The sequence below is a fragment of the Hetaerina americana genome, unplaced genomic scaffold, assembly GCF_022747635.1.
Source record: "Hetaerina americana unplaced genomic scaffold, ioHetAmer1.1.p SCAF_28, whole genome shotgun sequence".
NCBI lineage: Eukaryota > Metazoa > Arthropoda > Insecta > Odonata > Calopterygidae > Hetaerina > Hetaerina americana.
This window is the reverse complement of record NW_027286852.1, coordinates 5,954,671-5,981,418: the sequence shown is the minus strand read 5'-3', so window position 1 is coordinate 5,981,418 and position 26,748 is coordinate 5,954,671. Positions and strand designations below refer to the sequence as shown.

The 26,748-nt window shown below is 41.0% G+C and overlaps 1 protein-coding gene across 1 annotated transcript in view; it reads right to left on the bottom strand.

Annotated features, from left to right (window-relative positions):
• LOC139689859 (chitinase-3-like protein 1) overlaps positions 1-26,748 on the bottom strand; it is a 35,037-nt gene that overhangs the window by 6,045 nt on the left and 2,244 nt on the right. The window contains exons 2-8 of the mRNA XM_071586955.1: positions 22,771-22,828; positions 20,602-20,817; positions 20,374-20,409; positions 18,774-18,871; positions 11,520-11,650; positions 7,583-7,664; positions 5,288-5,473 (exon numbers count right to left, since the gene is read on the bottom strand). Of these exons, the coding sequence (XP_071443056.1) occupies positions 5,288-5,473; positions 7,583-7,664; positions 11,520-11,650; positions 18,774-18,871; positions 20,374-20,409; positions 20,602-20,817; positions 22,771-22,828 (807 nt within the window). The remainder of the gene's footprint in view (positions 1-5,287; positions 5,474-7,582; positions 7,665-11,519; positions 11,651-18,773; positions 18,872-20,373; positions 20,410-20,601; positions 20,818-22,770; positions 22,829-26,748) is intronic.

The window sequence follows — 26,748 nt, the reverse complement described above, 5'->3', positions numbered from 1 at the left end:
GATTTCATTCAGCTATTCGTAGAAATTCTCAAATTTCTTATGTACATCAAGCTTGAGGATCCACACACTTTTGCCCTTCCGACTTCTCCACGACTCGAAGGCTTCCTGGTAGGCGCATTCCGGGAGTTCTAAAGATTACGCGTGCATGCTTCTTTGATGGTACTTAGGGCCCCACGATGTTGTCCTATGAGGGAGGATTTAACTTTTATAGGGCATAGGAAATAATCTATTGGTTTGGCCAAGTCTGGGACGGGAAGGGTGTAGGGGACTCGTCGCGATGCTGTCACAGAAGAGTCGTCTTCAGAAGCAGACGCTCGATTCTGCTCTTTTGGTCGTCCATCCAAAGATCTTCGGGACGAGTTCAGCGCAGCTCTTTCGCATCGTCAAATTTTCATTGATAATAGAGTGCACTGTCACTTCTTATCAATGCCAATACGATCTTCGATCATGTGCACACCTAACCGACGGTCTGAGTTCAGCAAATCACGCAGACATTAGGAAAAATTAGTTACCGATACTCTATGCAAGCATTGTATGATAGTGAAACGGGTCGCACGGTGGAAGCCCAAATGAAGGCACACGTAAGGTACTTGAGTTTGACATGATCGGAAAAATCAGCTATCGCTGAAAACGGCTTTAGTATTAGAGAACACGCCATGCATCGATTGGGACGAGACCAAACTACGATACCATTCACGCGGTCATTGGGATTGACTGGTCGAAGAAACAATTGAGATCCGCCTTCAAAAGAGAAATTTCAGTGGGGATTCTGGATTTTAATTTTGCAGCACCTGGAGACCTATTCTGAAATATACCCATATCAGAAATTGACCAAAATGCTCCACCAATCAGTAGATGCCAAGATGGAAGTTGATCTACAGAACATTCAGCAATTACCTTATTCCAGGAAAAACATACACATGGTTTGTCAAAAAAAGTATCGGTAACAAACTTTTCCCGACATGTGCGTTAAGTACTGAACTCAGACCGTCGATTAAGTTCGCGCATGATCGTAAAGATCGCATTGGCATTGATTAAAGATGACATTGCTCACCATTACATCACTTTTAAATTTGGTGATGCGAAAGATCTGCGCTGAACACGTCGCGAAGGTCTTAGGCGCTTTAGCCTCCAAGGTTACCGACTGCTTGAGGAAAAACGCACGACGATTTCCCAACCTCCTTACAGTCCCGACTTGGCACCATCAGACTATTTCCTATTCCCTATAAAAGTGAGATCCACCATCCATCAAAGGAAACTGTTATGGGACCCTAAGTGTATTCAAAAATCCTTGCAAGCGTGCCCTAAAGGACCTTCCGCCTACCTGGGAGCCTTTGAGTCGTGGAAAAGCCCCTGTCAATAGTGCCGACGCTCTCAAGGGAAAGGTACTTTGAAGGCATTTTGAGGATTTGTAGCAATGTACTATATAGCGAAATAAATCTATTTTTCCGAAATGCTTTTTCGATACCTTCCATACAAGCCATGTGTGTACATAGTATGCATATACCGGACGGGCGAAAGGGTGGCTCGGCGGAGGTTTGACTTAGCCTTCAGGCAAAAGTCACTCTTGAAGAATACTACCTTGATCAAAAATTTCCCGGAATTTATTCAGAAAATTAAAAATACAAGTTTATTCATCTAAATCTATATTGTCCCCTTCAAAGTAATCCCCATCGACTGCAACACACTTATGCCAGCGCTTGATCCAATCCTCGAAACATTTTTTATATTCGGTTTTCGGTATGTCCATCAGTGCTTCCTGCGATTTTTCCATTACTTCCTCTCGGCTGCTAAAACGCGTTCCCCGTAATGGTTTTTTAACTCGATTGAACAGAAAGAAGTCACAGGGAGCCAAATCACGTGAATTCGGTGGCTGTTGGATGGTATTTGTTGCATTTTTCGTCAAAAAATTACGAATAATGATAGCACTGTGCGACGGTGCGTTATCATGGTGCAAAATCCACGAGTTTTCTGCCCACATTTCTGGTCTCTTTCGGCGAATTGCTTCACGCAAACGTCTCATAACGCCCAAATAATACTCTTTGTTTACTGTCTGGCCTTCTGGCAAAAATTCATGATGCACTACACCGTTGTAATCCATGAAAACCGTCAGCATTGCCTTCTTTTTTGACTGAAAACGACGTGGTTTTTTTGGTCTCGGCTCATTTGGTGAACGCCATTCACTTGCCTGATGTCTGGATTGCGTGTCGTACTCATAAACCCACGTCTCGTCTCCAGTAATGATCCTTTTGATGAATGTGGAATCGGATTCAGCCTCGCAAATCATGTCTTTTGCGACGTCACCACGGTCTCTTTTTTGCATGAAATTGAGGTCTTTTGGCACCAACTTTGCTGCTTCTCGACGGAAACCCAAATCATTAACCACAATGTCTTGGGCGGATCCATAGGCAATGTTCAAGTCCTCCGCTATTTCTCTGATGGTTAATTTGCGGTTATTGACCAACATTTCTTTTACTTTATCAATTTTTTCACCGACTTTAGATGTCGATGGTCTGCCACTGCGTTCATCATCTTCGATTGACTCACGACCACTTCTGAACCGCTCGTGCCACTGGTAAACGACCGGTTTTTTTTAGAGAATCGTTGCCGAAACACTTTTCCAACATTTCCAACGTCCGTGCGCCACTAAATCCGTTTTTTACGCAAAATTTAATACAAGTTCGTTGTTGCAAATTTAAATCCATTTCTGAAATGGTAAAAAATCGCCAACACACACAGGGATAGATGTACTCTTGGCTACGTAACTTTTGCAAATGTCAAGTTATGACACTAAGATTTAAAGGGAATATCAACAACAGATGTACCAATTTAACAAAAAAAAACAGAACTCAAATCGGAACGATGGGAGCGCCACACGGTGGTTATTCCGGGAACTTTTTGATCAAGGTAGTATATTTCAGCATTTCCCGCCATCGCTACACACATTGTAGCCCTCACATTGCACTACACACCCTCCTTTCCTTCTTTCCGACGCCGAAGGGATCTTGTCCCTAAAACAGGGATTCTGGATCGGTATTCTTATTCCATATTTTATTATTATGGTTGTTCCTTTTGTACATGGCATCATTTCGGAATAGAAGCCTTCCATTCTGCATCTGAATCTGGGGAAACCACATTCGGAATCCGTGGGGACGATGACGAAGTCGGCTGTCGAAACGTCGACAGCAATGGAGGCGCTAACCCGGTGGAAGGTCCGAGAGAATTTCGTTGAATAATTCATATTACCTCCTCCCTTCTCCTTCATTTATATTTTGTAAACGCAACTGCTTTATTGTTTCTTTATTTACGTTTGAGTGGAAAACGCTTTGTGCTTCACCCAGTCGTTTAAAAATGGAGGTAATATTTCAATATATATCGAGAAATAATTTTTGTTATATTTGCTTACTCATAAGTCCCTCTTCCGCACTGATAAATAAATATACCATTGGCAGTATATAACAATATTTCCGTGCATATTTAAGTATCATAAATAAACAACACTTAGCATTTAATATCTGCCGTAGCCATTCATTAATCATACGAACTACCTTTCGAAGCAATGTTGCTGAAGTTGGTACAGATTTGTGTATGTACCAACATATATATGCACCAATATTTATATTTGTATGTATATCCAATTGAGGGAGTGCGTGATTACTTTGCATTTTTTTATTTTATTACGTGTGATCGGCGGGCCGCTGGCGCAGAGATAATTAATTCTCTCGTAAGCCCCTGACTGCTGAGTGTTTGACAAAGTCGAGGATCAAAGTTATCTAGTACAACTTAGCCAGAACATATTTTGGTTCTAACCGTTTGCTTTTTTTATTAATTTATTTTATTTTCATGTTATATTATTTTATTTATAATTTGAGTTATTTATAAATTGATTTACTACATATATCTTCTCTAACTTCCCTCAACCATCCTTTGCCCATTTATAAGAGTACGGCTGGGGTTGACTCTTCCCATAATATTGGTACAGATCGTTGAAAGAAGTAAGGGAATACGCGTAGTATTAACTTTGATGACTGAAATGAGAAAAAAAATTTGAACTTTCCCTCAGATTTATTTGTAATGTTCAACGCTTTTCGGTTCATCGAACTATCTTCAGGTACGAGATAAGATTCAACTTGTGATACATCATATTTATACTTGTTTTAAGATTGGGGAGTGGGAAGAAAAGAGTGAGGAGTAAGGTAGGCGGGGACAAAGAGGGGAAATATAGAAAACCCAAAGAAACAGGGAAACTAAAGAAATGGAGAGGTAAAACTAAGGGTGTGGGAAGATCGGAAGGCACTTGCGGTCATTGAATGGGGGGACGGTGGCAGGTAGCTGGATTCCTGGAGGTAGGGAGGAGGGAAGAATAAAGAAGGGTTGAGGGAGGGATAGAGGCAGGTTGAGGGATGAGGTATCAGTGATTCTAAAAAGGACATTATCAGGGAAGGTTTGTTCGACACATACTGAGAGTGGAGGGCAGGGGGTGGTTGGATGGGGAAAAGAGTGCGATTGGTGAGAAAAAAAGAATGGGAGAGTGGCTTATAAAGATTTAGTCACTGAAAAGAACATTCATATTTAATTTTTATAATTTCGTCTTTTGCCCTTATTTTCGTTGTGTACAATCTCAGGATTAAATTTACATGAGTGGGATGATTGTAGTAGATGCTTAGCTGGGAGTGACGTTTCATCAAAAGTCCTCCTGTATCTTTCATGTTCTTTTGTTCCCGTCCTGAAACGTCTTCTGCACAGGCCTATGTAATATATCTCACAGAAATAAAAATTCATTTTGTAAATGCCCGACTGTAAGAGGGGTTCTAGTTTTTCAATGTTGCGGCAAAGGATTTTTTCCTGAGCATGAGGATTAAGGAATGGGATATTGAACGTTCTCTTAAAGAAACCCTTTGTACGTCTGCGAATAAATCGTACGAATAAATCTGTGGAAAAGTGCATTTTTTTCTCAGAATGACGAACTTCCAGCGCATCTCGCCTGGATCTGTTGAATATATTGACGATTTATAGCTATGAAGAATATAAACCATTTCAAATATTGCACGAGTATTATTGGCCGAGTCCTAGAAAAGGCAGAGACCACGAATGAAATAATGTTAATTGCATTGAATAAGCTCCCTGTTACTCGCAATTTCCGCCCGTAATTCATGTGTTTCCTTGGTGGCAGCATTTAAACCTGTAGGCGCACAGAGCACACCGAAGAAAGGACGTGGTCATTGGTAGCCGGGGAGGTCGGGGGAGAGGGTTGGGTTGGGTGGTTGGGGGCAGGGGTGGGCAGTACCTCAATGTCGTAGATCATCATCTCTAAGGGACCGATCGTTCCCTCGCTGCCTTCTCCGCAGATGGCGCTGTGAATGCCGGCGTCCGTGCGGTTGCACAGCTTCATGGTGACGCTGAATGCAGGGATGGCCACCACCAGCTTCTGCGGAGGAATCCCGCGCCTCGTGAGCCCATCCACCGCGCTCTCCTGCAAAGAGGCGAAATGCCTCGAGCACTCTCACTTGGAGTTTAGAGTGAAAGGGGGTGTGGAGTAAGGCGGCGGTTAAGACGCATATATAGACCGATGGCAGGGCTGTAGTTTGTCAGGCAGCCAATAGATGGCGGTTACTGCCAATTACTATTGCGAGAGGAATAGGAGGAATTTTTAAACCAAAAAAATAACTATGAGAACGTGGAGATAGTAAATCAAAGTAAAACATGTAAATTGGAGGGAAAAAACTAGAGCGGGTGGAACGGTTCAAGTATTTGCCCAGTATATTAAGTTAAAGTGGGGACATTAGAAAAATTAAAGTGGAGAAGCAGAAAAATTACGTTGACGAGTATATACATGCATGTATGCATTTACAAGCAGTTGCCGTGGTAAGGTAGTAATGATCTCGATTAATCACAGGGATGCTAATAATTGAAAAATACTTTGGCTAGGACTTTTTAATGTGAAGTTAAGGAATATATATCTGAAACCTGGTATTTGTGGAAATAGGTTGGACGTAGAATTAAGAGGCTCTTGCAACCTGCAACGGATTTGGGGAAGAATTATAAAATATATTAGCCAGAAAATGTTAAATTTTAAATATTGTGGCAAAGGAAGGAAGGTTGATCTGAAAAACAAAAATTTGGAGGAAATATTGGCACCCAATAGGATGCTGAAGGCCGCGATAGAAGTGATGCTATTATGTGGGGCTACGGTAAGGTAGACGAGGGAAGATAACATACTCTCTGGACAATATGAAGACTTAATGTACAAGTAGAACCCAAGAAATATGTTAATCAAACAAGAGAACGTGTTCATGAAATGTAGCAGACCTTGTATCAATATCTCACCGATTCAATTACTGGAACAAAGAATATTTCTGGTAACTCAGTAGATTACCATGATTTAATAAGCAGCATGTCATTACAGACAGATAACCTTATAATTCCAAGGCATAGTCACAACATACCGTTTCAAAAGTACTTAAAATTAATGAACTTTCTCGACTAGATATGTCAACGAGATGTATGTAGGGGTTCCAATGTTTGGCAGCAAAATGAGAGACACACCGTCGTATTGATTCAAACCTTACTCTTCAATTTACAAATGTGAAATGACACAACGCCTCTGATTTGATGGCGACGTTGTAATTGCTCCGTACGATACAATGCTACGATGTGGTCGGCCTTTTATTCTCATTGTACTTTTTCACTCTGAACGTATTTTAGGAAATTGAATTAGTACTTGTGACTATTCCTTTTGGGATTCTGCACATTCTTATCCAATCCACCACATTTGCTTATTCAAGCTTTCAAGTGCTAATAGCAATCAAATTTAATTCATTGCGAATTCGTCGCCCATTCATTCGTATTCTCTCACCAACGTTTCCCTCAATTTTCATCATGGACGAATGACAAATTTTTCGAAAGTAGTAAAAATTTGTTTGAGCATTAAAAACTGCACGTAATTTTATACATTCTATTCACATGATACCCTGCAAGCCACCACTAGGTTGTGTGGCAGGGGCTGGTTAACTCTGGACTACTATTGACCAAAATATTTCTCCCTCCTTCCGCGGTCGGATTCTGATCCCTTATCACTGGTGGAGAAAATGGCATCACCCTAAATTTTACGAGCCGCTTATTTAGCTTAAGCACTATGTTCAAAAATTCCACTAAATAACTTGAATAGTCAATATGTATTTAAAGATTAAAATACATTACCTTTTATTATAAAAATAAAGTCTAATTCGATTAAAAATGACGTTTCGTGGATCCAATCTTATTTCTGTGAGATAACATCTGCAATGTACTTTTTCAGTTATTCGTTAATTATTTCCTGCGTAATTTAAGAGTAAGAAATGAATAACTTCAGCATCGTTAAAATTATGGCGGAAAAATACGATAGTACTGCAGGTTTATAGTCAATTTAACGGATCTATGATGAAATATTCAATATTTAACATTAATTTAGCTTAATGTATGAAATTATGCTTTTTATTGAGAAATGTGTCAAGGTATATCTCTCAAATATTGATGCATACGTGCACAACAGAAAGCTGGTATTAATGGAGAGCTGTTATGCATAGAGATATGACATACTCACCAAGGCAGCTACAGACGCTAGTATTTCAGTCTGCCCAAAAGGCATCTTCCAGTATGAGCCAACTATGATAAGGTCAAAGTTTCTGTGGAAGAAGTTTTATTCAGAATAGCATTAGCATTTTTAAAGGCTAATCATGACTATACCTGTGCATTTATCCAAAAGAAAGAGTAGCATTGGAGGATATATAATCAGTTGATCCCTCCTCATGGCTTACATCTTGGCGTGTCGGAGGGTTTGTGCGTTTTGCTCACCATTAGGGGTAATCGAAGGAGGAGATGTTAAAACGGGTGGCCGACTAACAAAGATTTTTCATAATTATTGTTTTCTTCCGTTTAAGCTACGATTTAGATTAACAAAAGCTTCCAAATGGTACAGCGAGAATTCCATTATCTCTCTCAACAAAACAACAACCTGACATGCAACACTGCGCCAAGCCCCTCTTCAATTCTAAATACTTGATGGTGTAGTATATCGGACACCAGTCGAGGGTCAAATCAATATACAGTGGAAAAGTGTAATTATTTATTCATAATTATTTTTTGACAATGATGTTTGTCCCTGGTAGGGTCACCTATGGATAATAATAAAACAAACCTAAGAGAACAATAATTGAAAAATAGGAAATACTATGATACTTAGAATACTAGATAGTATGAGTCCTGGCAACTACGGGGCGCGGCCCAATCGGCCGTGTGTCGTGCCCGGCAGCGGGGGAGGCAAGGCTTCCGCGGTCGTCATCCCACGAAACCCTTGCAAGGGAAAACCAGCAGCTGCAGGACAGAAGACGGAGGAGAAGGAGACCAAATTAGCTAGAATGGGAACTTGGAATGTTAGGACGATGTTACGGTCAGAAAAATTAGAGAATATTGAGCGAGAGATGGAAAGGGGAAATATAAATATTTAAGGTCTATGCGAGGTAAGATGGAAGGATAGCGGGGATTACTGGAGTGATAAGTATAGAATAACAGTGGAGGGTAAGAGTATCAGCGAGGGGTTGCCATTATACAGAAGGTAGGAAAAAGTGTAGAAAACAAAGCGCAAGCGGCTGATGGAATGTTATTAATCGAAGTAAAACAGAAAACGAACATTTTTGTCACCTCGGTTGCAGGGTACAGTTTAATTCTTAGAGGTTTGGCTTTGAAGTCATTAGTCAGGGACGAGCTGTTGTATGTGAAACCAGGCAGTCCTCGTTTTTTTGACGAATAATCGGAGGCTATGGAAAGAGGGGTATGGGAGGAACTGTAATAAGGAATTGAAATTGCAGTGGAACACATCAGATGAGTTAAAGCATAGTAAGTATTTCAATCCTAGGATTGGTTTACTGCGGCTCGTACATTCTACTATTATTAGAATTTAAGGTAAGGCTACCTATTTTAGGGAGAATGATGTGGTGGTTTCCCGTTGCCTTCCACATCGCATTCCTGCTGATACCGTAGTAGCGGCCGATAGCTTTTTTGTAGGAGATCATTTTCCTCGTTTTTTCATTCCGAAATCCTGTACCAATAACAAGCTTTTTCTTAACTGAAACATTTTGGCTGATTACAAAAATCGAACCATCAACCTCCGACTCAATAGCCAGACACGTTACCTCTGATCTACCCCCGCCCATTCAGATAAGTTGCATTTTGTATTAAAATTACGACTTCCATTTCTCCGACCTCTCTGTATCCAGGTGATTGTTTATCACACCCCGCTCTTTGTTTTGCTCTTAACGCCCATTTCACTTTTTACTTTCTCCTTCATACTCTCGTTTTCAAAGTCTATTCTTATTCTCTTGTCTGAAAACCATAAGAACGAAGAACTGGGATGGCAGCGATTGTCAGGGTGGTCACAGCTGTCATTGCGATTCAGATTAAAAATATTGAGAAGGCAGGAAATGAGTATTTTACGAGGGTTCTCCAGAAAGTAACCCTTTTTTTTCGTTTGGCGATCGAAGTAGTGGGGGGAGTCCAATGTTAGCCGCGTTGACACACACACCCACTAAGGCAGTACGCCGCGAACTGCAGTAGTTGGAAGGCCTCACCTCTTGTTGTTTGTTTACAATAGCGAGTAAAAATGAACAATGCAATTGATAATCCTGCCAGATGTAAAATTCGTGTAATGATAAGATTTTCACTGGCAATGAACTTCAAAGCCGCTGACGCTCATCGGGAAATTTGTGCTGCGCACCGACTAAGCGATGAGTGAGAGTGTTGTTCGTCATTGGTGCTTTTAGTTTAAGAGTGAACATAGAAATGTCCATGATGCCCAAGAACTGGCCATCCGTCAGTTCATGTGTCACAAGGCTAGGCCGACCACTGCGGTGCCCTCGTCGAGAACATTGGTGCTGGGGCCATTTTAAACTGAATGCACCACTGCCTCACTCCGACTTCGCTCATTATTCCGTCTCCGTACACTCCGTGCAAAGTTGCCTTTGAATTTTGAATGGCTTGTGGTTTTTTCGCCATTAAATAACTAATCACAGATGGCACTTCACAACTCGCGGGAGCCACAGTCTAAAAACTACCACAGCAGGATACGTGCTGAGTGCAGGATGGTGGCTCTGGCCCTACCCACAGCCACACGAGACCAAAACGTATGTTACTTTCTGGTCAGCCTTCGTTACTGGAAATTGTATGCAGTGGATGGCTGTGACAGATGTGATAAAGTTGGAAAAGCGAGATTGGAAGGGGGAATCGAAATGCTAATTTTCGCGAAACGAAAGGCAAAAATGATATGGGAGCTGAAAGTTTTATTTCAGTCTGGGATTTCAGGTTGCGTTTTGTGAGGCAAGGCTTAGAGGCGTGGTGATAATTAATCTGATTATTTCCATCCAAAATCCACTGCAATATATATATATATATATATATATATATATATGCTTACAAGGTCTGTCCCAAAAGTATTAGGACTGAATTGATTTTTAAAAATGCATTGCCAGAATGGAGAGATTCACTAAAAAGTCTTTGGAGTAGCACCCTTGTCCCTTCGACACACAGCGGGTGTTCCACGCCTCGTACGCCATCTGGAAGGCACTGCCCGGAATGCTGCTAAGCTCCCTCCCTCGTCACGGTCTGTTGTAACGCTTCCACCGAGTTGTGGTGACGTCATTTCCACACGGATTTGAGTTAGGGGAACAGGAAGATATCTGGTTGGGCAATGTCGGGAAAAAATTGGAATCTTGTTTCATATGGTCGAGAAGCTCTTTGCATTAGGATGCCGAGTTCATAAGAAACCATGCGAACACTTAATCTGCGATTCCTGTCGGAAAAAGCCTTCATCCTTGCAGGTTTGTCGTCACTTTTTGAAGTCGCTGGGCGTCCTCCTATGCATTCGGCGTCTTCAACATCTTCTCTTCTCTCTCGAATCAACTTCTTCACTCAAAAACACCCGATCTATTCATGGCGTTATCACCATAAGTTGCCTTGAGCTTTCCATGAGTTTCTTTCCCAGTTTTAGGCAAAATTTGATGGCGTCGCGCTGTTCCAATAACCACTCCAACGGAACGGAACGTAACGGGGTCACGTTATAGAGGTTTTGCAAACCATCGATCCGCACTCCTAAATGGCGGAAGCCGACTACCACCGACCTTTAGGCTTTCCTGAGACTCCCCTCCATCGAGTGCAGCCAGTGAAACCTCCACCCATTAGGTCGTTTATTCGGAATAAAATGTCTTACTACTTTTGGGACTGACGTTCTAAAACGTTGATTTTCCTTTACCCCCTAGTACACGGTGACATGTGGAGCATTGATAAAGATGCAGATCATGCAATTGAAACGAACTCTATAAGTATAAGATGGAGTGAGCCAAGGTAGTTAGTTGACTGGAAAGAAAGCTCCCAGCAGAGTAAATGCACAATTCACAGAAAGCGTAAAATCGTGAGCTGCTACGTATTCCGGGTAATGTTGGGTGAGCTTAGCATAACCAATCCTACAATCTCATATAATTTTCACTCACCTGGAAAATGCCTCTCCAAGCTCGTATTTTTCAATGCGATGGATCTCCTCAGGCAAATGGAAGAGAATGAGTTTGAGTCCACGACGAACGAATTCCTCCTTGAGAATCGGTGCGGCTTCTTCGAGTCCCAACTGCAAATAAACACAATCTTAATCTATGTCCTAAATTAAGCGGTATCGATTTAATGGCTAATGGAACCTCCAGTGTTATTGCTTTCCTGTTTACTTACCAACGGAAAATAAATTAGATTTAACAAGATTGGCTGTAATTGCCCATACTTTTGGCGATACGTAATAAATGCATTATAATTATTTAAAAAATAATCTCTTTCCCAATTTAGTCACTAAATGCATTTGAATATAAATTTATATTACTTCGTAGAACTGCATTACCTGGCATAGCAATATAGTTATGAAAAGTGCCTTCCAAAGTAAAAGCATTTATTCATATTCAAAGTAACTCAGAATAATAATTCTGACCACAAATTCAGATATTGGCAGTTTATATAATAATTATATTAATAATGCACAGAAAAAATCATGAACGATGCTGGTATGGGGGTACAGGACAAGGAGGGGGGGGTAAGGGGTGAGGGGGTCAGGGTTTTTCAAATGGATGGGGAAAGGTGGGTGGAACCCGCAAAAAAATATGCATATAAAGATATATATATATATATATATATATATATATATATATATATATATATATATATATATATATATATATATATATATATATATATATATATATAACGATTGTACGGAAAAACTCACACGAGCGGCACAATAATGGGCTGACACAATATAACACAAATAGAATAGAATAGCAACATTTAAAAGGTCACTCACACGGTAAATTGTTCGAGCTTTCGGCCCTCTCAGAGGCTTTCTTCAAGAGAGACTTAAAATATGCTGTTGCTGCGGGGAGGGGAAAGTGGTATGGGCGGGGAGGGGATATGTGGAGGGAATGCTGGGAGGGAAATTAAAGATGGCGGTTAAGGGTGGGAATTTTGAAAGAACGGAAAGCTAATATGTAGGCGGATTCATGAGTTCTCACCTCTATATTGGTGGCTGAATCAGGTAGGGATTCTCGGATACTGAGGGCAAAACACTGGTCGAATGAAAGGTTGTGGGAATGGGCGTGTGAAGGGATAGGAAGAGAAGAGTGTGAGGCAGAATTGCAGGAGTACCGTTGATTATTCATTCGGATGGATAAGGGGGTATTGCATTTGCCTATGTAAAAGGAAGTGCAATGTTTGCATGATAAAAGATAAATAATATTTTTTGAGAGGCAATTAGCGTGGGAACGAGGTGAGGGGGCAATGAAGGGATGTAGGGAGAGGGGAGTAGGCATAACAAGAGGACAGGTTTCACATCGGGGGCGGTTGCAAGTTAGGGAAATATTGGGAAATTTGTCACGGGGGGCGCCAAAGGGTTGGTGGATTTCAGAAGGTTTTTGAGATTGGTGAGAAGGTTTTTGGTCTATATGCGATAGATGTGCATTGGGATAGTAAGGATGAGGCCGCGTCATTGTCATGTAAAATAGGAAACAGTTCTTTAAGGAGGGTTTTCAGTCTGTGTGATCCGGGGTAATAGGTGGTGCAAAGGTTGAGTCCTGCATCAGATGTGGGCTGGTTATTGTGTGGTGTGTGTGGTCGGGTGGAGCGGTGGATTTTATTTCGTAGTAACTTTTCTGGGTAACCGCGTTTGAGGAGTGCAAGGTGTAGATTGGCAAGGTATTTGTTGAGAGTGGCTGTGGTGTTGCAAATTCGGTGTCCGCGGATAGAGAGAGAGTTAGGAATCGAGCGTTTCGTGTGTTGAGGATGACAGCTTGTGTGGTGTAGGTATTGCTGATGGTTAGTGGCTTTGATGTGTACTGAAGTAGTGAATTTGTTGTTTTGAAGTGAGATGTCTGTGTCAAGAAAGGTGATGGTGGAGTATGAAATGGAAGAGGTGAATTTAACAGTGAAAGATGAATTTAAGGCGGATAAGAAATTGTTGAGAGAATCAGAGCCATGTGTCCAGAGAATAAAAATATCGTCTATGTAGCGGACCCAGAAAAGAGGTTGAAGGGGTTGCTGTGACAGGAAAGTCTCTTCGAGATGGCCCATGAAGAGATTGGCGTATGATGGTGCCATCCTCGTTCCCATCGCTGTGCCTTTTGTCTGTAGGTAAAAACAATTTTGGAAAGTGACTGCATTTTTAGTTAGGACGAAAGTGGCAAGATTGAGGAGGAATTCCGTCGAGGGGCGCTGGGGTGGGGGGCTTAGATAAAGATAATGCCGGAGGGAGGATAAACCTTCTGCATAGGGAATAGAAGTGTAAAGTGAGGTAAAGTCGTTGGTGGCCATAAGTAGGTTGGGTGTGGGGGGAATAGAGACGGACTTTAGACGGTTGAGGAAGTGGTATGTGTCTTTCGTGAAGGAGGGCAAGGAGAGTACAAGTGGTTGTAGGTGGTGGTCAAGGAATCTCTTCATATCCTGGTTAGACACAGGTTTATGAACAGTGTGGTAAATTCGCACAGTTTCCCGGGAGCGGATGCGGACTCTGACCACAATTTAGTTGTTATGAAATGTAGCGTCCGTTTCAAAAAGATAAGGCAGGGGCGGCGAGTCAGAAAATGGAATGTAGAAGCATTGAATGGCTTGAAAAGGAAGGAATACAAACAGACGGTAGAGAAAATCATGGAGAATATTAGGAGCTAAGTACCATCGAAGAAAAATGGGAAAGTTTCGATAAAGGGTTGTATAAAGCCGCAAAAGACCGTATTGGAATGGTTAACGCTAAAAGGACTAGGAAACCATGGATCACGAATGAGATGATTTCAAAGATGGATGAGCGGAGAAAACGGAAGAATGTAAATTCAGAGTTTGGCAAAATGAAGTGCAAAGAATTAAACAATAAATTGAGGCAGGCAACAAATAAATCAAAAGAAGCATGGTGGAAGACGCAATTCGAGGATATGGAAAGTCAGCAAAGTTAAAATTTATCGGGAATTAAGAAAGTAAGATCTATACTTACAGTTAGAGATAAGGCGGGTAAGATAATAGTTGGCACAGGAAAGATCCAAGAGATATTAAAGGACTTTACAGAAGAACTGTATGGTAAAGAACTTCGACCAACAAAGAATATGACGTAGAGGAGGATAGCTTAGGTCCAGGCATACTCGACGATGAGATAGAAAGGGTATCAAGGGAGTTGAAACTAAATAAGACCGTGGGGGTGGATAACATTCCCGCAAAACTATTGAAATGTATAGGAAAGAGTGGGAGGAAGAGGCTATATGGGCTTATTCGTAGTATTTATGAGGAAGGAATCTGACCGGACGACTTTTTGAGATCTGGTTTAATTTCTATTCCAAAAAAGGTAAAGGCCACGTCATGTGAGGACTACAGGACAATATGTTTGATATCCCACTCAGCTAAAGTTGTACTGAGGACCATAACCAAAAGGATAGAGAGTAGGGCAAATGATTACTAAGGGGGTGATCAGTTTGGGTTTAGGAAGGGGAGAGGTACGCGTGATGCCATTGCAGTAATGAGATTATTAATCGAGAGGAATATAGAACACAACCAGGAGGTATTTGCCTGTTTCGTAGATTTCGGAAAAGCGTTCGATATAGTGAATTAGGAAAAGCTAATGAGTTTATTGATGAAAATATGAATAATTTTGTGGCTTAGGATACTAATCCGCAACCTGCATATGTCTCAGACTGCTCAGGTGCGAGTGGGGAACGGAGAGTCCGGATGGGCAGTGTTAGGAAGAAGTGTAAGTCAGGGTTGCCCATTGTCACCGTTGCTGTTCAACCTGTATGCAGAGGAAATGATTGAAGGGGCATGGGAAGAACTGGAGGTAGAAATTAAAGTGGGCGGGGAATTCGTGAAATCAGTTAGGCTTGCTGATAACCAATCTTTGTTTTGTCAGTCAGCCAAGGGGTTCCAAGCATTGCTGAGTGAATTGGAAATTCAGTGCGACGGGTATGGGATGAGAATCAATATTAAAACAACAAAGGTTATGCGATTCTCTAGAAAAAAAAGGCTAAGCTAAATATTAAAATTGGAAGGCAACAACTAGAGCGGGTAGAACAGTTTACGTGTCTCGGAAGTGTCTTGGAACAACACGGACAAATTAGTAGGGACGTAAGGAGAAGAATATGCGTAAGCAAATAGGCTTTCACATGGTGGAGGGAGTTGATGACAGGGGCGTTGAATAAGCAAGTTAAGAAATGCCTTGTCAAAACATTATTATGGGGTTTGGTTTTGTGTGTTACGGAAACCAGGTCTTTGAAGGAAGATGATTAGCTTTGATTGGAGGCTTTTGAAATGTGGATGTGGAGAGGGAATGGTAAGTTTCATTGGACAGAAATGAAAACAAATGAGGTTGGGTGGGCGAGGAGAGGGGATTTTTTAGAAACATTGAAAGGAGAGAGGATAAATGGATTCCATGCGTTTTTATTGGCAATGTGATTCATTGTTCGACTGATTTCTGCTGTTTTTAGCCGCAATTCTAATATTGGTCATGTATATTTTATCAGTATTACCAGTCATATACAAACTGAAAATATAAAAAATAATATCATAATACGTTAAACCATTTCTTTGGTTGGACTGCATAAATAGATGCCATTCTTTGTTAGCTTGGTGTGTGAATTATGATTGTTGTATTAAAGTAGTATTTTTTTACCTTTTATCCTTTAGTTATGCGAATGATCATCCCGTCGAATCCGTGGGTCTCAACAAAACCTGCGGCATTACTGGCAAAGCTCTCGAGGGCAGAGTGATTCCCGTACACCTTAAGGGGAGGAGTGGACCACAAAGCGATCATTGGAGATGAAAACATTTCTGATATAGATAAGAGATTTATCAGATAAGACTTAAAAATCTCACATTTTCAGTGAAAATGTTGAATATTTGGAAATGAATTTTTTTATTTTAAATGTTATATACACACACGCAGACGTACACACGCACCCGCAAATACATATATATATATATATATATATATATATATATATATATATATATATATATATATATATATATATATATATATATATATATATATATATATATATATACACATACACGAGGGTCATCCGGAAAGTAGTACCCGTTCGTGAAATAAAGACACAAAAGTAAATATTAACAAACATAAAAAATTTTATTTGAAAGAGGATACTTTAAACTACTTCTCAACATAATCTCCAAGCAAATTAAGGCATTTGTCATAACGTGTGACAAGTTTCTGTATTCCTGCTGCATAGTCCTTCGCCGCCAGCTCATTGAGATACGCGAGGGACCCATCTTGCACAAATTTTTGCATAATGCAGATGGTGTTTAACAATTTCATGAACAATTGTTCGAGAAACATTGGGAAAATGCTCACAGATGTCATCAATTGTGACGCGCCGGTCGTTCCTCATGAATTCGTCAACTGAGCTCACCAGTTGGTCTGTGATGACAGACGGTCTCTCCGAACGCTCATCGTCGTGTGTGTTCCCCCTCCCCATGTTGAAGTTGCGACACCACCGCCGAACAGACGACTCGTCCATTACATTGTCTCCATACACCTCCTTTAATTGGCGATGAATATCACATGGGCGAACGTTTCTTGCATTGAGGAATTTAATCACTGCCCTCACTTCACAACTGGCGGCGTTCTCAATTTTTTTAAACATTGTAAACAATCACAGAAACAACACAGGCAATGCTAGCGTCACGCAACTTGGCTCAGAGAAGGCAGACAAGCCACTGAAGCTATCTGACCTCGTCCAGCGGCTACTCGCGTCGTCAGCACTTCATGCGGCACGAACGTGTACTACTTTCCGGATGACCCTCGTATTTGAACAAAGAGCGATATCAAGTATGTAACAATTTAAAGGCTTCAATATAGAAACCAAACTAAATAAGGCCGTCGGGGTAGATAACATTCCTGTGGAACCACTGAAATGTTTAGGAAAATGTGGGAGGAAGAGGCTATATGGGCTGATCCGTAGTATTTATGAGGAAGGAATCTGGCCGGAAGACTTTGTGAGATCAGTTTTAGTTCCTATTCCGAAAAAGGCAAAGGCTATATCATGTGAGGTCTACAGGATGATAAGTTTGATATCCCACGCAGCTAAAGTTGTTCTCAGGATCATAAGCAAAAGGATAGAGAGTAGGGCAAATGATTACTTAGGGGATGATCAGTTTGGGTATAGGAAGGGGAGAGGAACGCGTTTGATAGATGGATATGTATATTGTATATATATATATATATATAACTTGTGAGTGATCTTTTTTTGTGTGTTTCTATATTGTTTGTTACTGTGTAATGTACTACTGTAACTATTCGGCACTGCCGTGTTACCTCTACGAAATCATATATATATATATATATATATATATATATATATATATATATATATATATATATATAAAATGTATACTAGAAAGTAACTTATATTTCGACCTAGCTAACTGTTGACCGGAGGGGCCCGGATTCATTTCCCGTGCAAGGCACTCAGGGCACCTGCAGCTCCACCGAAGCTATGCGATTTTTCGGATGGTACCAGATCTTCCTGGGAAACCATAAACGGCACAGGGATAGGAACTGGCCCCCTACCATGATGTTATAATTTCTCACGCCGTCGGGATTTGTACTGGGTGAACTCTTCCATCACCTGCCGAACCGACCTGCGGATTGATTGCTGTGTTTATGGTTTTTTTATTATATATACATAGTTATATTGATGACAGCTTCTCTGTTTCAGTGATTGAGACCCTTGACAATTCTACAAGTAGTATACATGTGAGATTCTGGTTGCTCCAGTCATTTAAACCTCCCGGGCTGAACTCAGCCCACTGAATCCATCCAATAGCCGCCTAAACATCCCCTCCCACCTCCTTGTCTCTTTCCAATCGGTCCCTTACCAATTGGTCCCTTACCTATCCTTCCCTACAGAGTTCGAATAAGCTGTAATAAGGAAATTGCACACGAACATCTAAACACCCGTGAAAGGATTAAAAACTAATTTCTTTTGTTGCATTGGTTCAGTGGTCACGGCAACCAGCATCTGAGTATTTATTTTTTATGCCACATCGGACTAGAAGGTTAAAAGGGAAAGAGAGAGGGCTTGTATGATTTCATTTGATGGCCCAGGTGCTTCAGTGAAATGATTGGAACTTCGTTGATCAGAAACTTTCCCTTCTTTAAAATAAACACCACAAAGTATTCATTTCGGCACTGAGGAATTATAATATCAACTCGTCCTTACCTGTTGTTTTCCCAATTCCTTTTCGTCGTCGAAAATATCCAAGTAAACTTGAAGTTTGGGTTTGATGTCCTTTAGTGCCAATCCTCGATTGATCATACCTGTGAATGCATATTAATCATTCTCAATTAAAAATTACACCGAAAATATAATGCTTTCAGTTTATATGCTAATAATTTTCGCATTGTCACTCACTCTCCACCATACTGAAGCTATGAAATGTGTGCCTCCGGTGAGAGGACCAATACTAGATCGTGTTATGCATTTTGTTCGCCAAGGATGACCCTAATTCGCGAAATGTATTCATTTAATCCGCAATAAATACAATATTAGGCACTTTTATTCGGGGTTGCGTTATTTAAGAGCCTGCCTTTTAGAAAGTGAAACTCTGCGCTCCGTTAGTGATGGCCGTATTAACATTCAGAAGTGGTCTGCATATGGTTGTTTCCTTCCAAGACAAGATTCATTGGCAATCCACATTCCAGTTCTATGATTGGTGGACTTTAGTCCGGCGCCATTTCCCCCTTTTAATGCCTTCCCCCATTCTTGCCTCTATTCTTGTTGACTCTCATTCCTTGTCTCGTACTTTACACACTAGGCTGGAAACACCCTCGCTGTTGCCGCCGCAGAACCAATTTGGGAACTGTGTAACTGAGAAGAATGCCATGGAATGCATTTTGAATTCAAGGCCGCATCTTTTGTGGAGAAGGCCAAGCTGTGATGGTTATCGGCTGACTTCCAAATGGCCATCCCCGGCGGTATATTCCCTGAACTCTCGGACAGAGCTGCGAACTTGAGAGAAGAATTATTCATGGAATTCTAGGGAATCGGTCTCCCCATTAGATGCTCTTCCAACCCCGCGAGCAGTCGAAGTTTCCTATTCTAAAATGCCTTCTCTCGTCGGAATGAGCCTACTACTGTTCATCGCCCAGACAAAACGTGATATACTTTCTGGACTCGAAATTCCTATCGAATTCCTGAATATTTCAACCTACACTACGTACCAATGTGTACAAAAACATGGATGGTTATCACATTAGTATGTTCACTGAGACTAACAGCAAAACATGGTAAATATTAAAGGTAAAAACACCACATTCATTATCAAAGAATGATTATTGCTGATCCAAGAGCACTGGGTAAATATGATGAAAAAGGTCGTGGAGAAATGTTATCAACCGTTGGTTAGGCCTCATTTAGAATGCGCTGCAAGCATATGGTATCCTTAAAAAGTTGGATTGATTGCAGAATTAGATAGCGTGCAGCGTAGAGGAGCAAAATTTGTAAAACCTTGTTATGATAAACTTAGTAGCGTATCCAAAACATTAGAATAGCTAGGCTGGGAATCACTCACGGAGCGAACGCTTAATTACAGATTAAATCTATTGCATTATTTGGAAGGACGAATCTTTAGCAGTGATGTTGAAAATGTATCATTACCCCTATCGTAATAGGGTAGGATATATCATGTGGATAAAATCAGAGAGACTGAGTGTAGAATAAAAACATTTAGGGTGAAATGTTTTCCACGAAGGATAAGGGATCATAAAAACATTGGCCGACTGCGGTAGGGGTAAAAATATCCGGGTCTGGCAATATTTACCCCCTGCCAAACGCTCTGGCGGTGACTTGCTGGGCACTAAAAAAATGCAAAGAGGGTTATAGATTTATAGACTCACCGGTGGAACAGGATATATGGAACTGGTCCCTCTTATCAGCTCCTTGTCTTAATGTGCGATTTGTAAACGTGCCGCGAAACGGCTTAGCACTTCCAATACGGCAATCAGCGCCAAGAAACATACTTCCGACCGTGATTGATCATTGTTCTCACCTAGGCCACCGCCATCCTGAAGGTCCACTTCCGCGTTCCTCGGCACGAGGGTCAGCTCAGGGGAGATGGTGGCTCGGTTGTACACCACGTGCGTGCAGATGGTCAGGTCAAGGTCCTCCGGGGTGAAGCGGGCATTCTCCTGAGGCCGTAGCACGGCATTGGCTTCAATGTGGCACAGCACACTCTTGCCCCCTTCACCCCCGACCACTGGTGACCCTGGGCGAACACCAACGGGGCACTTTCAAGGGTCGATCACGCCATGGACAACCCCCTCATGCACATTTAGACAGAGCTTCCTCTGCGTACTCATCTGTTCATTCTGTGATATAGGTCTAGCATATATTGTACTGTTAGTACAAATATTGTGCATAGAAATGCGACTAACATTTTTATTTTGACGTTATAGTTCTGAAAGTGCATGGATTATAACGAGAAATCATCTATTTAACTACCGAATACGAGGTATGTCCAGAAAGTGACCCCCTATAAATTGCTATGAAACATACACTGGAATAGATACAGAAAATTTATTATTTTCATCTCAAAACTACATATCTCTACTAATGTAAACATATTTACCAAACACACTTAATGTTTGTCATATCTTTCACTTAAGTCGCGATTTCCTTCAGTATAAAACTCTGTCGCCTTAGATTGCAGCCAACCGATGGCGGTATCTTGAAGTTCCTCGTCGAGACGAGCACAAAACATGTACGCTTAGTAGTCTAACTTTTCAGTCGTGTTTCCATGCATCAGAGAGATAGAAATCTTTGCTAAACTTTCTAAGGACTTCAGATATCTTAAAACGCCAGTTTTCACTGATTTTTCGTAAATTTTCTGGTAAAATTCATAGTTTACCGCAGACGGGCGGCCACTTCTGTCATCATCATGGACATTTGTGTTCACTCTTAAACGAACGACAACACAATACAACAAAAATATACCAATGGTGAATGTCAGCAGCGTTGAAGTTTTCTATCAGTAAGAAAACATTATTTCTGAACCAACTACACATTTGGCGGAAATTTCAATTGCATTGTCCATTTCGACTAGCTATCGTAAACAAATGACAAGTACCCTTAATAGTACCCTCATCCTGAATAAGCCTACGAGGAAACCTTCGAGTCGTGGAAAAGCCACAAGGGCCAAAGTGTGTCGACGCTCATGGGTGATGTACTTTGAAGAATTTTAAGACATTGTAGCAATATCTGAAATAAATCTATTTTTAAGAAACATTTCCCGATACCATTTATAAAAAAACTTGTTTGTCATAATTATTTTCCCCGGGCAGTTGAATAGGTAATATACCAAGGGATATCTAATAAGTAGGGACCAATAGATTTAGTAATTTGCGCCAATGGGGATATTTTGGGAGGGGAATGAATACGAGGGAATTGGGGGAAAATGGAAAGAAGTTTACATCGACATTGTCCTACTGAGTCACCTAGAGATAAAAACTTTGGCGTCCCATCCAACGGGTGGCGTATTGCTTTCACGGAATTTCCAAGTATGAACGAAGCGGAGGTCGGGGTGACTGCAAAGAACCATTTGAATGAATGGATTCATCGCCGGAATAAGAATGCGGGTCCTCCTCGGGGGTGGAAACCAAACTTGACTGGTCTCCATAGCTGCATAGGATTCCCCAAGAATCATATACCTTTATTCCATACAATGCGGACATATTCTACGGGACATCAATTGATGTGTCCTACGTATTGCTTGATTTGTCGTTACCGAAAGAACAATAGTTTTGGAGGCCCTTTGAGGAAGGTAGTGACTAGTTTGTGGATCTATATTGAGATGTAATTGGACTGGGCGCATGGATTGCTGATGTAAGGCTTTTGAGTGTATTTCGTCTTGATCGCAGGAGGCGTTGAATGTAGTGAACACCGGACGTGGAGGGCCGCTTGAAGACCAACTGGTGCTAGAAGTCTCTATCCTTCCCGAGCTATGCTCTCGTTTCCTAAACCCATTTCGCTCCGGTCGCTATTATTGCTTGGCTGTCGCAGGCTTATGTTAGAGCTTTGAAAAATGAATATTATTTGCTGGTTGCAATGGAACATATATCTAATGAATATGGAAAGCGAATGAGATTAATTGCATAATATACGCTGACCAGTTTCATCCAAAATGACTTAGCTTACGTGACTTAGCTTTTCTAAGTCGTACCATTTATCCAAATGGCCAGGAGCATGAGGTTGAGAAGGTAGCTGAAGGTCTTCATATCCTGAAGAGGAAAAAACAAAAATATTATTATTAACCAGTGCGAGTCAATTGAAAATGAAATTACACATTCTGCCGTTTGAGTTCGTTTATAGTGTAATTAACCAGGGAATTTTTAACTAAAATGTTTTTTTAATTTCTACTAAAAATGTCCCCTCCCATGGAGAACAGCAAGGTGGAAACATTTGCACGTTTTTTTGGTCCCTGGAGCAGAATTAGATAGAGCAATAGTACTGCGCGCAATAGGGTCACATAGGTCGAAGGCTGGGAGCAAGGCATCTATGTATATCTACGTAACACCCCGCATGCCGCCGATGGGGCGCATGGCAGGGGATGTTAGGCTCCCACCCGTGAAAGGGAATAAAACCTCATGTAACACCAACATATTCATGAAATCCTACACCTTAGAGGCGTATATAGTCATTGGAAAATCTTCCTGACTAAAGGATGCCTGTGAAGCGCTTGTTACTCTGTAATGCGGCTTAAAAAAGGTCTGACATTACTGGGGTCGCCACGTCAGTGATTTTTTCACTTTAATAATTCAATTGAGGAAGACAACGGAAAACTAAGTATTTCGTCTTTCCCTCGATTAATTTGGACGGATAAATGGATCGGATAAATTTTTTCCCATCTCCATCGTGGAAAATTATAGCGAGGAGCAAAAAGATTCGTGTCAAAATTAGTTTTGACACGAATATCCCCCCCCTTTCCCCTCCCGTGTCTAGTAGTCTAATTCCAACTAGGTGATAGAGCTCACTTGGCCGGGTGTCGTTCCCGGTAGCGGTGGAGCAAAGGCCTCTCCGGATGTGGTCTCGTGAAATCTGGGCACGACCGAGCGGATGATGGCAGAAAAGAAGTGAGGAAAGATGCAATGATAATAGCGACTTAAAAGATTAGGACGATGTTGAGAACAGGATATTTGGGAAATATCAAGCGACAGATTGAATGAGGAAAGGTAGATATAATTTATAACGGAAGAAACCGTGCTGCATTTGTATTTTTTGGACACTGCTAGCTACCACTAGAGTGTGTGGCAGGGGGTGAATACACGCCAGACTAATTTCGATCTGAATATTTCCCCCTATCGCGGTCGGGCTTAGTTTTTCAGATCCATCGTCGATCGTAGGAAAAGGCATCTTAAATCTATTTGTTCTATCCTTAACCTCTCTAGTTCATTAATTCAATAATTCATTTTCAATATTACTATTATAGAGATATCCTTCTAATTTATGTGAGAGATTTGATCTGTAATTTAACCTTCGCTCCTATGAGTGATGTCCATCCTAGCGTGTCTAATATTTTGGATTCGCCTCTAAGTTTATTATAAAAACGTTTCAAAATCTAGCTCCACCACACTGCCCGTGATGCAATTTGGCAATCAATCCAACTTCGTGAGGTTCCCATAAAGTATTTGAAGCGAATTCTATAAATGAGGCCTAGCCATCAACAGATAACATTTCTCTTTGGCCTTTTCATTAAATTTACCCAGTATTCTTCTAAGAAATCCTGATTTTTTGTTAGCTTATCCACATATTCCCCGTATGTGTTTCACCCCGGAGAGATCGTGAGTGAGGGAAACGCCTATGTATTTAGAGTCTAACTTTTTACTTCGGCATTCCCGATGCAGTAGGCGCTCGGGAAGGAATTGCTCTTTTCCCAAAAATTCATCATTACGTATATTTTTAAGTTTAATGTCACCTACTACTATTGGGGTAGCAATCGAATTATAGGAATGGTAAACTGGCAAGAAGGAGAGCGAATCTTGTATTGGTGATGGACAGAATGTTATCAGCAGAAATATGAACTTTCCCGGGGAATGCAATTGCAACGTAGGTTCCGAAAAGCAGTATTTTGGAGGAGAAAGTACACGTAGATGGTGCACACGACTCGTTAGACGATATAATTTCGAATGTGTATGAAAGAGACCTTTTGGTGATTGGTGAAGTAAACGCGGTGAAAAGGGTGGGTTGGTGTGAGCCCCCGCCACACGCCCTTGCGGCGGCTTGCGGGGTATTATGTAGATGTAGATGAGGCGGGCGAGTGCACTTAAGGAACTGATGTGCGAACTGAAGTGAGGTGAGAGAAGTTCAGATTTGCAGAAGAAATTCATTTTTAGTTTAATTGCTGATTGAAACATCAGAATAGATTTGGTACACATTGAAAATTCCGGAAAATACAGGGATACATCAGTGAAGACTACAGGTACAGGTATATCGTGTATTGGTTTAGATTTAGAAGAAAATTCCTCAAAATTCGCGTTGTTTTTTGGAATCAGATGGGCATTAGGACGCCCATTTGGTGAAGTCATGTATTAACATAGAGATAAGAAGGAGGACTACAAGAAAGTAAAGTTCAGAAGACGTAACAGCGGTGAAAAGGAAACGAGTGTCAGATGGCATTTTTCCAGGGATGATAAGAGGACGGGCACATTGGACGAAAATGGAAATATCACAAACAAGAAATTAAGAAAGCTGCGCTAGAAATAAGAAACACAAAAACATTGAGAAAATCAATGATTAGGGAATATATAATCAGGAAAATGGAAGGGAAAAAGTAAATGTTAGAATGTGAACATGGGATTAGGAGGAACTTAAAGTAGGAATAAAAGAAGTACGAAAACACTTCCATTGGGAGCACCTCAAGTGACTCCTACCTACTCTTTGTACCCGACCATTCCCAAATCTTTAATCCAGCTCAGGATATACTATATTTATCAATGCCATTTTCTTCTAGCTTTTTAAGTAGTTTACTTTGAGATAATTTGTCGAAAACCTTTCAGAAATCAATAAAAACTGCGTGTACTGGAAGATTTCTCTCTCCCAAACCAAGGGTACTATAACGCTCAACAGGCGCAAGTTGTGTCTTGCGGGATTTACCCTTTCGGAAACAATCATGAGATGTCTCACGATCGAACTAGCAACTATATGTTCCATAATATTGCGCGAAATGGACGTGAGGGAAATAGGTCTGTAATCGCCCGGTTCATCCTTGTCTCCGTTTTTCAAATATTGGTGTTACGTCAGCCGTTTCCAATCTCTGGAAACCTTGTGGTCCACCTGCGACTTGTTAAGTATCATTTCTAGATAATATTTAACAAGTCTAGATGAGGTCTACTACCGTATTTCGATGGGGGCAGTAATGCATTTTCGGCGTCACTGCAAAAGAGACGCCCTTCCAATTTATAATTATGATGATGTGACTTGGCACACGCCATCGCAATACATATTAATTTCACGCAGGAAACAGGTATGCCAATAGCAAGTATATATATAGTATATATATTTGTAGAATATAAATCCTAATGTTAGATTGTATATAGAGATAATAAATAAAAGCGGGAAAACAAAAGAACAACTCAGAGGCGATTTCCGTGATTGGCGTGAGCGTTTTTGGGTAATTACGGTTACTTGGCCCCAGAAAGCTACGAATTTCTCAATCAACCCAAAGATCGCCTCCTGCTGGCATTCGGTAACTTTTAAGTAATTTATATATTAAGCCGAAAACAGCACTTTTTTGCCTTTACATCGGACAATTAAGAATGGAAACCCGCCCAGGCGGGAATCGAATCCACGGCCCTTAGGTTAGCAGACGAAGACCCTATCCCGCTTTCACTGGGGACGGCATAGTTTCAAAGTTTTAAGTTTTGGATGGTTTCGTGCAATCTGTTCTCCATTTCCACTGCGTATTCTCGGATTAGAAGCATGAAATCCCCGAATATGCACGAACATCCGAAGAATTAGCGTGCGATCCACTAGTTGAGCGTAGGCTTACTTAGAGGTTTAATTTATTGGCGTAAATTTGAGGCTGGTTACTTTTCTGAGGATGTTTAGGACATATTACAGGCCCCAACTTACTCTGATAGAGTATATCACCAAAGTAAAATCAGGGAGATGTAGAACAGATAATTTTAAAATGTCGTTTTTT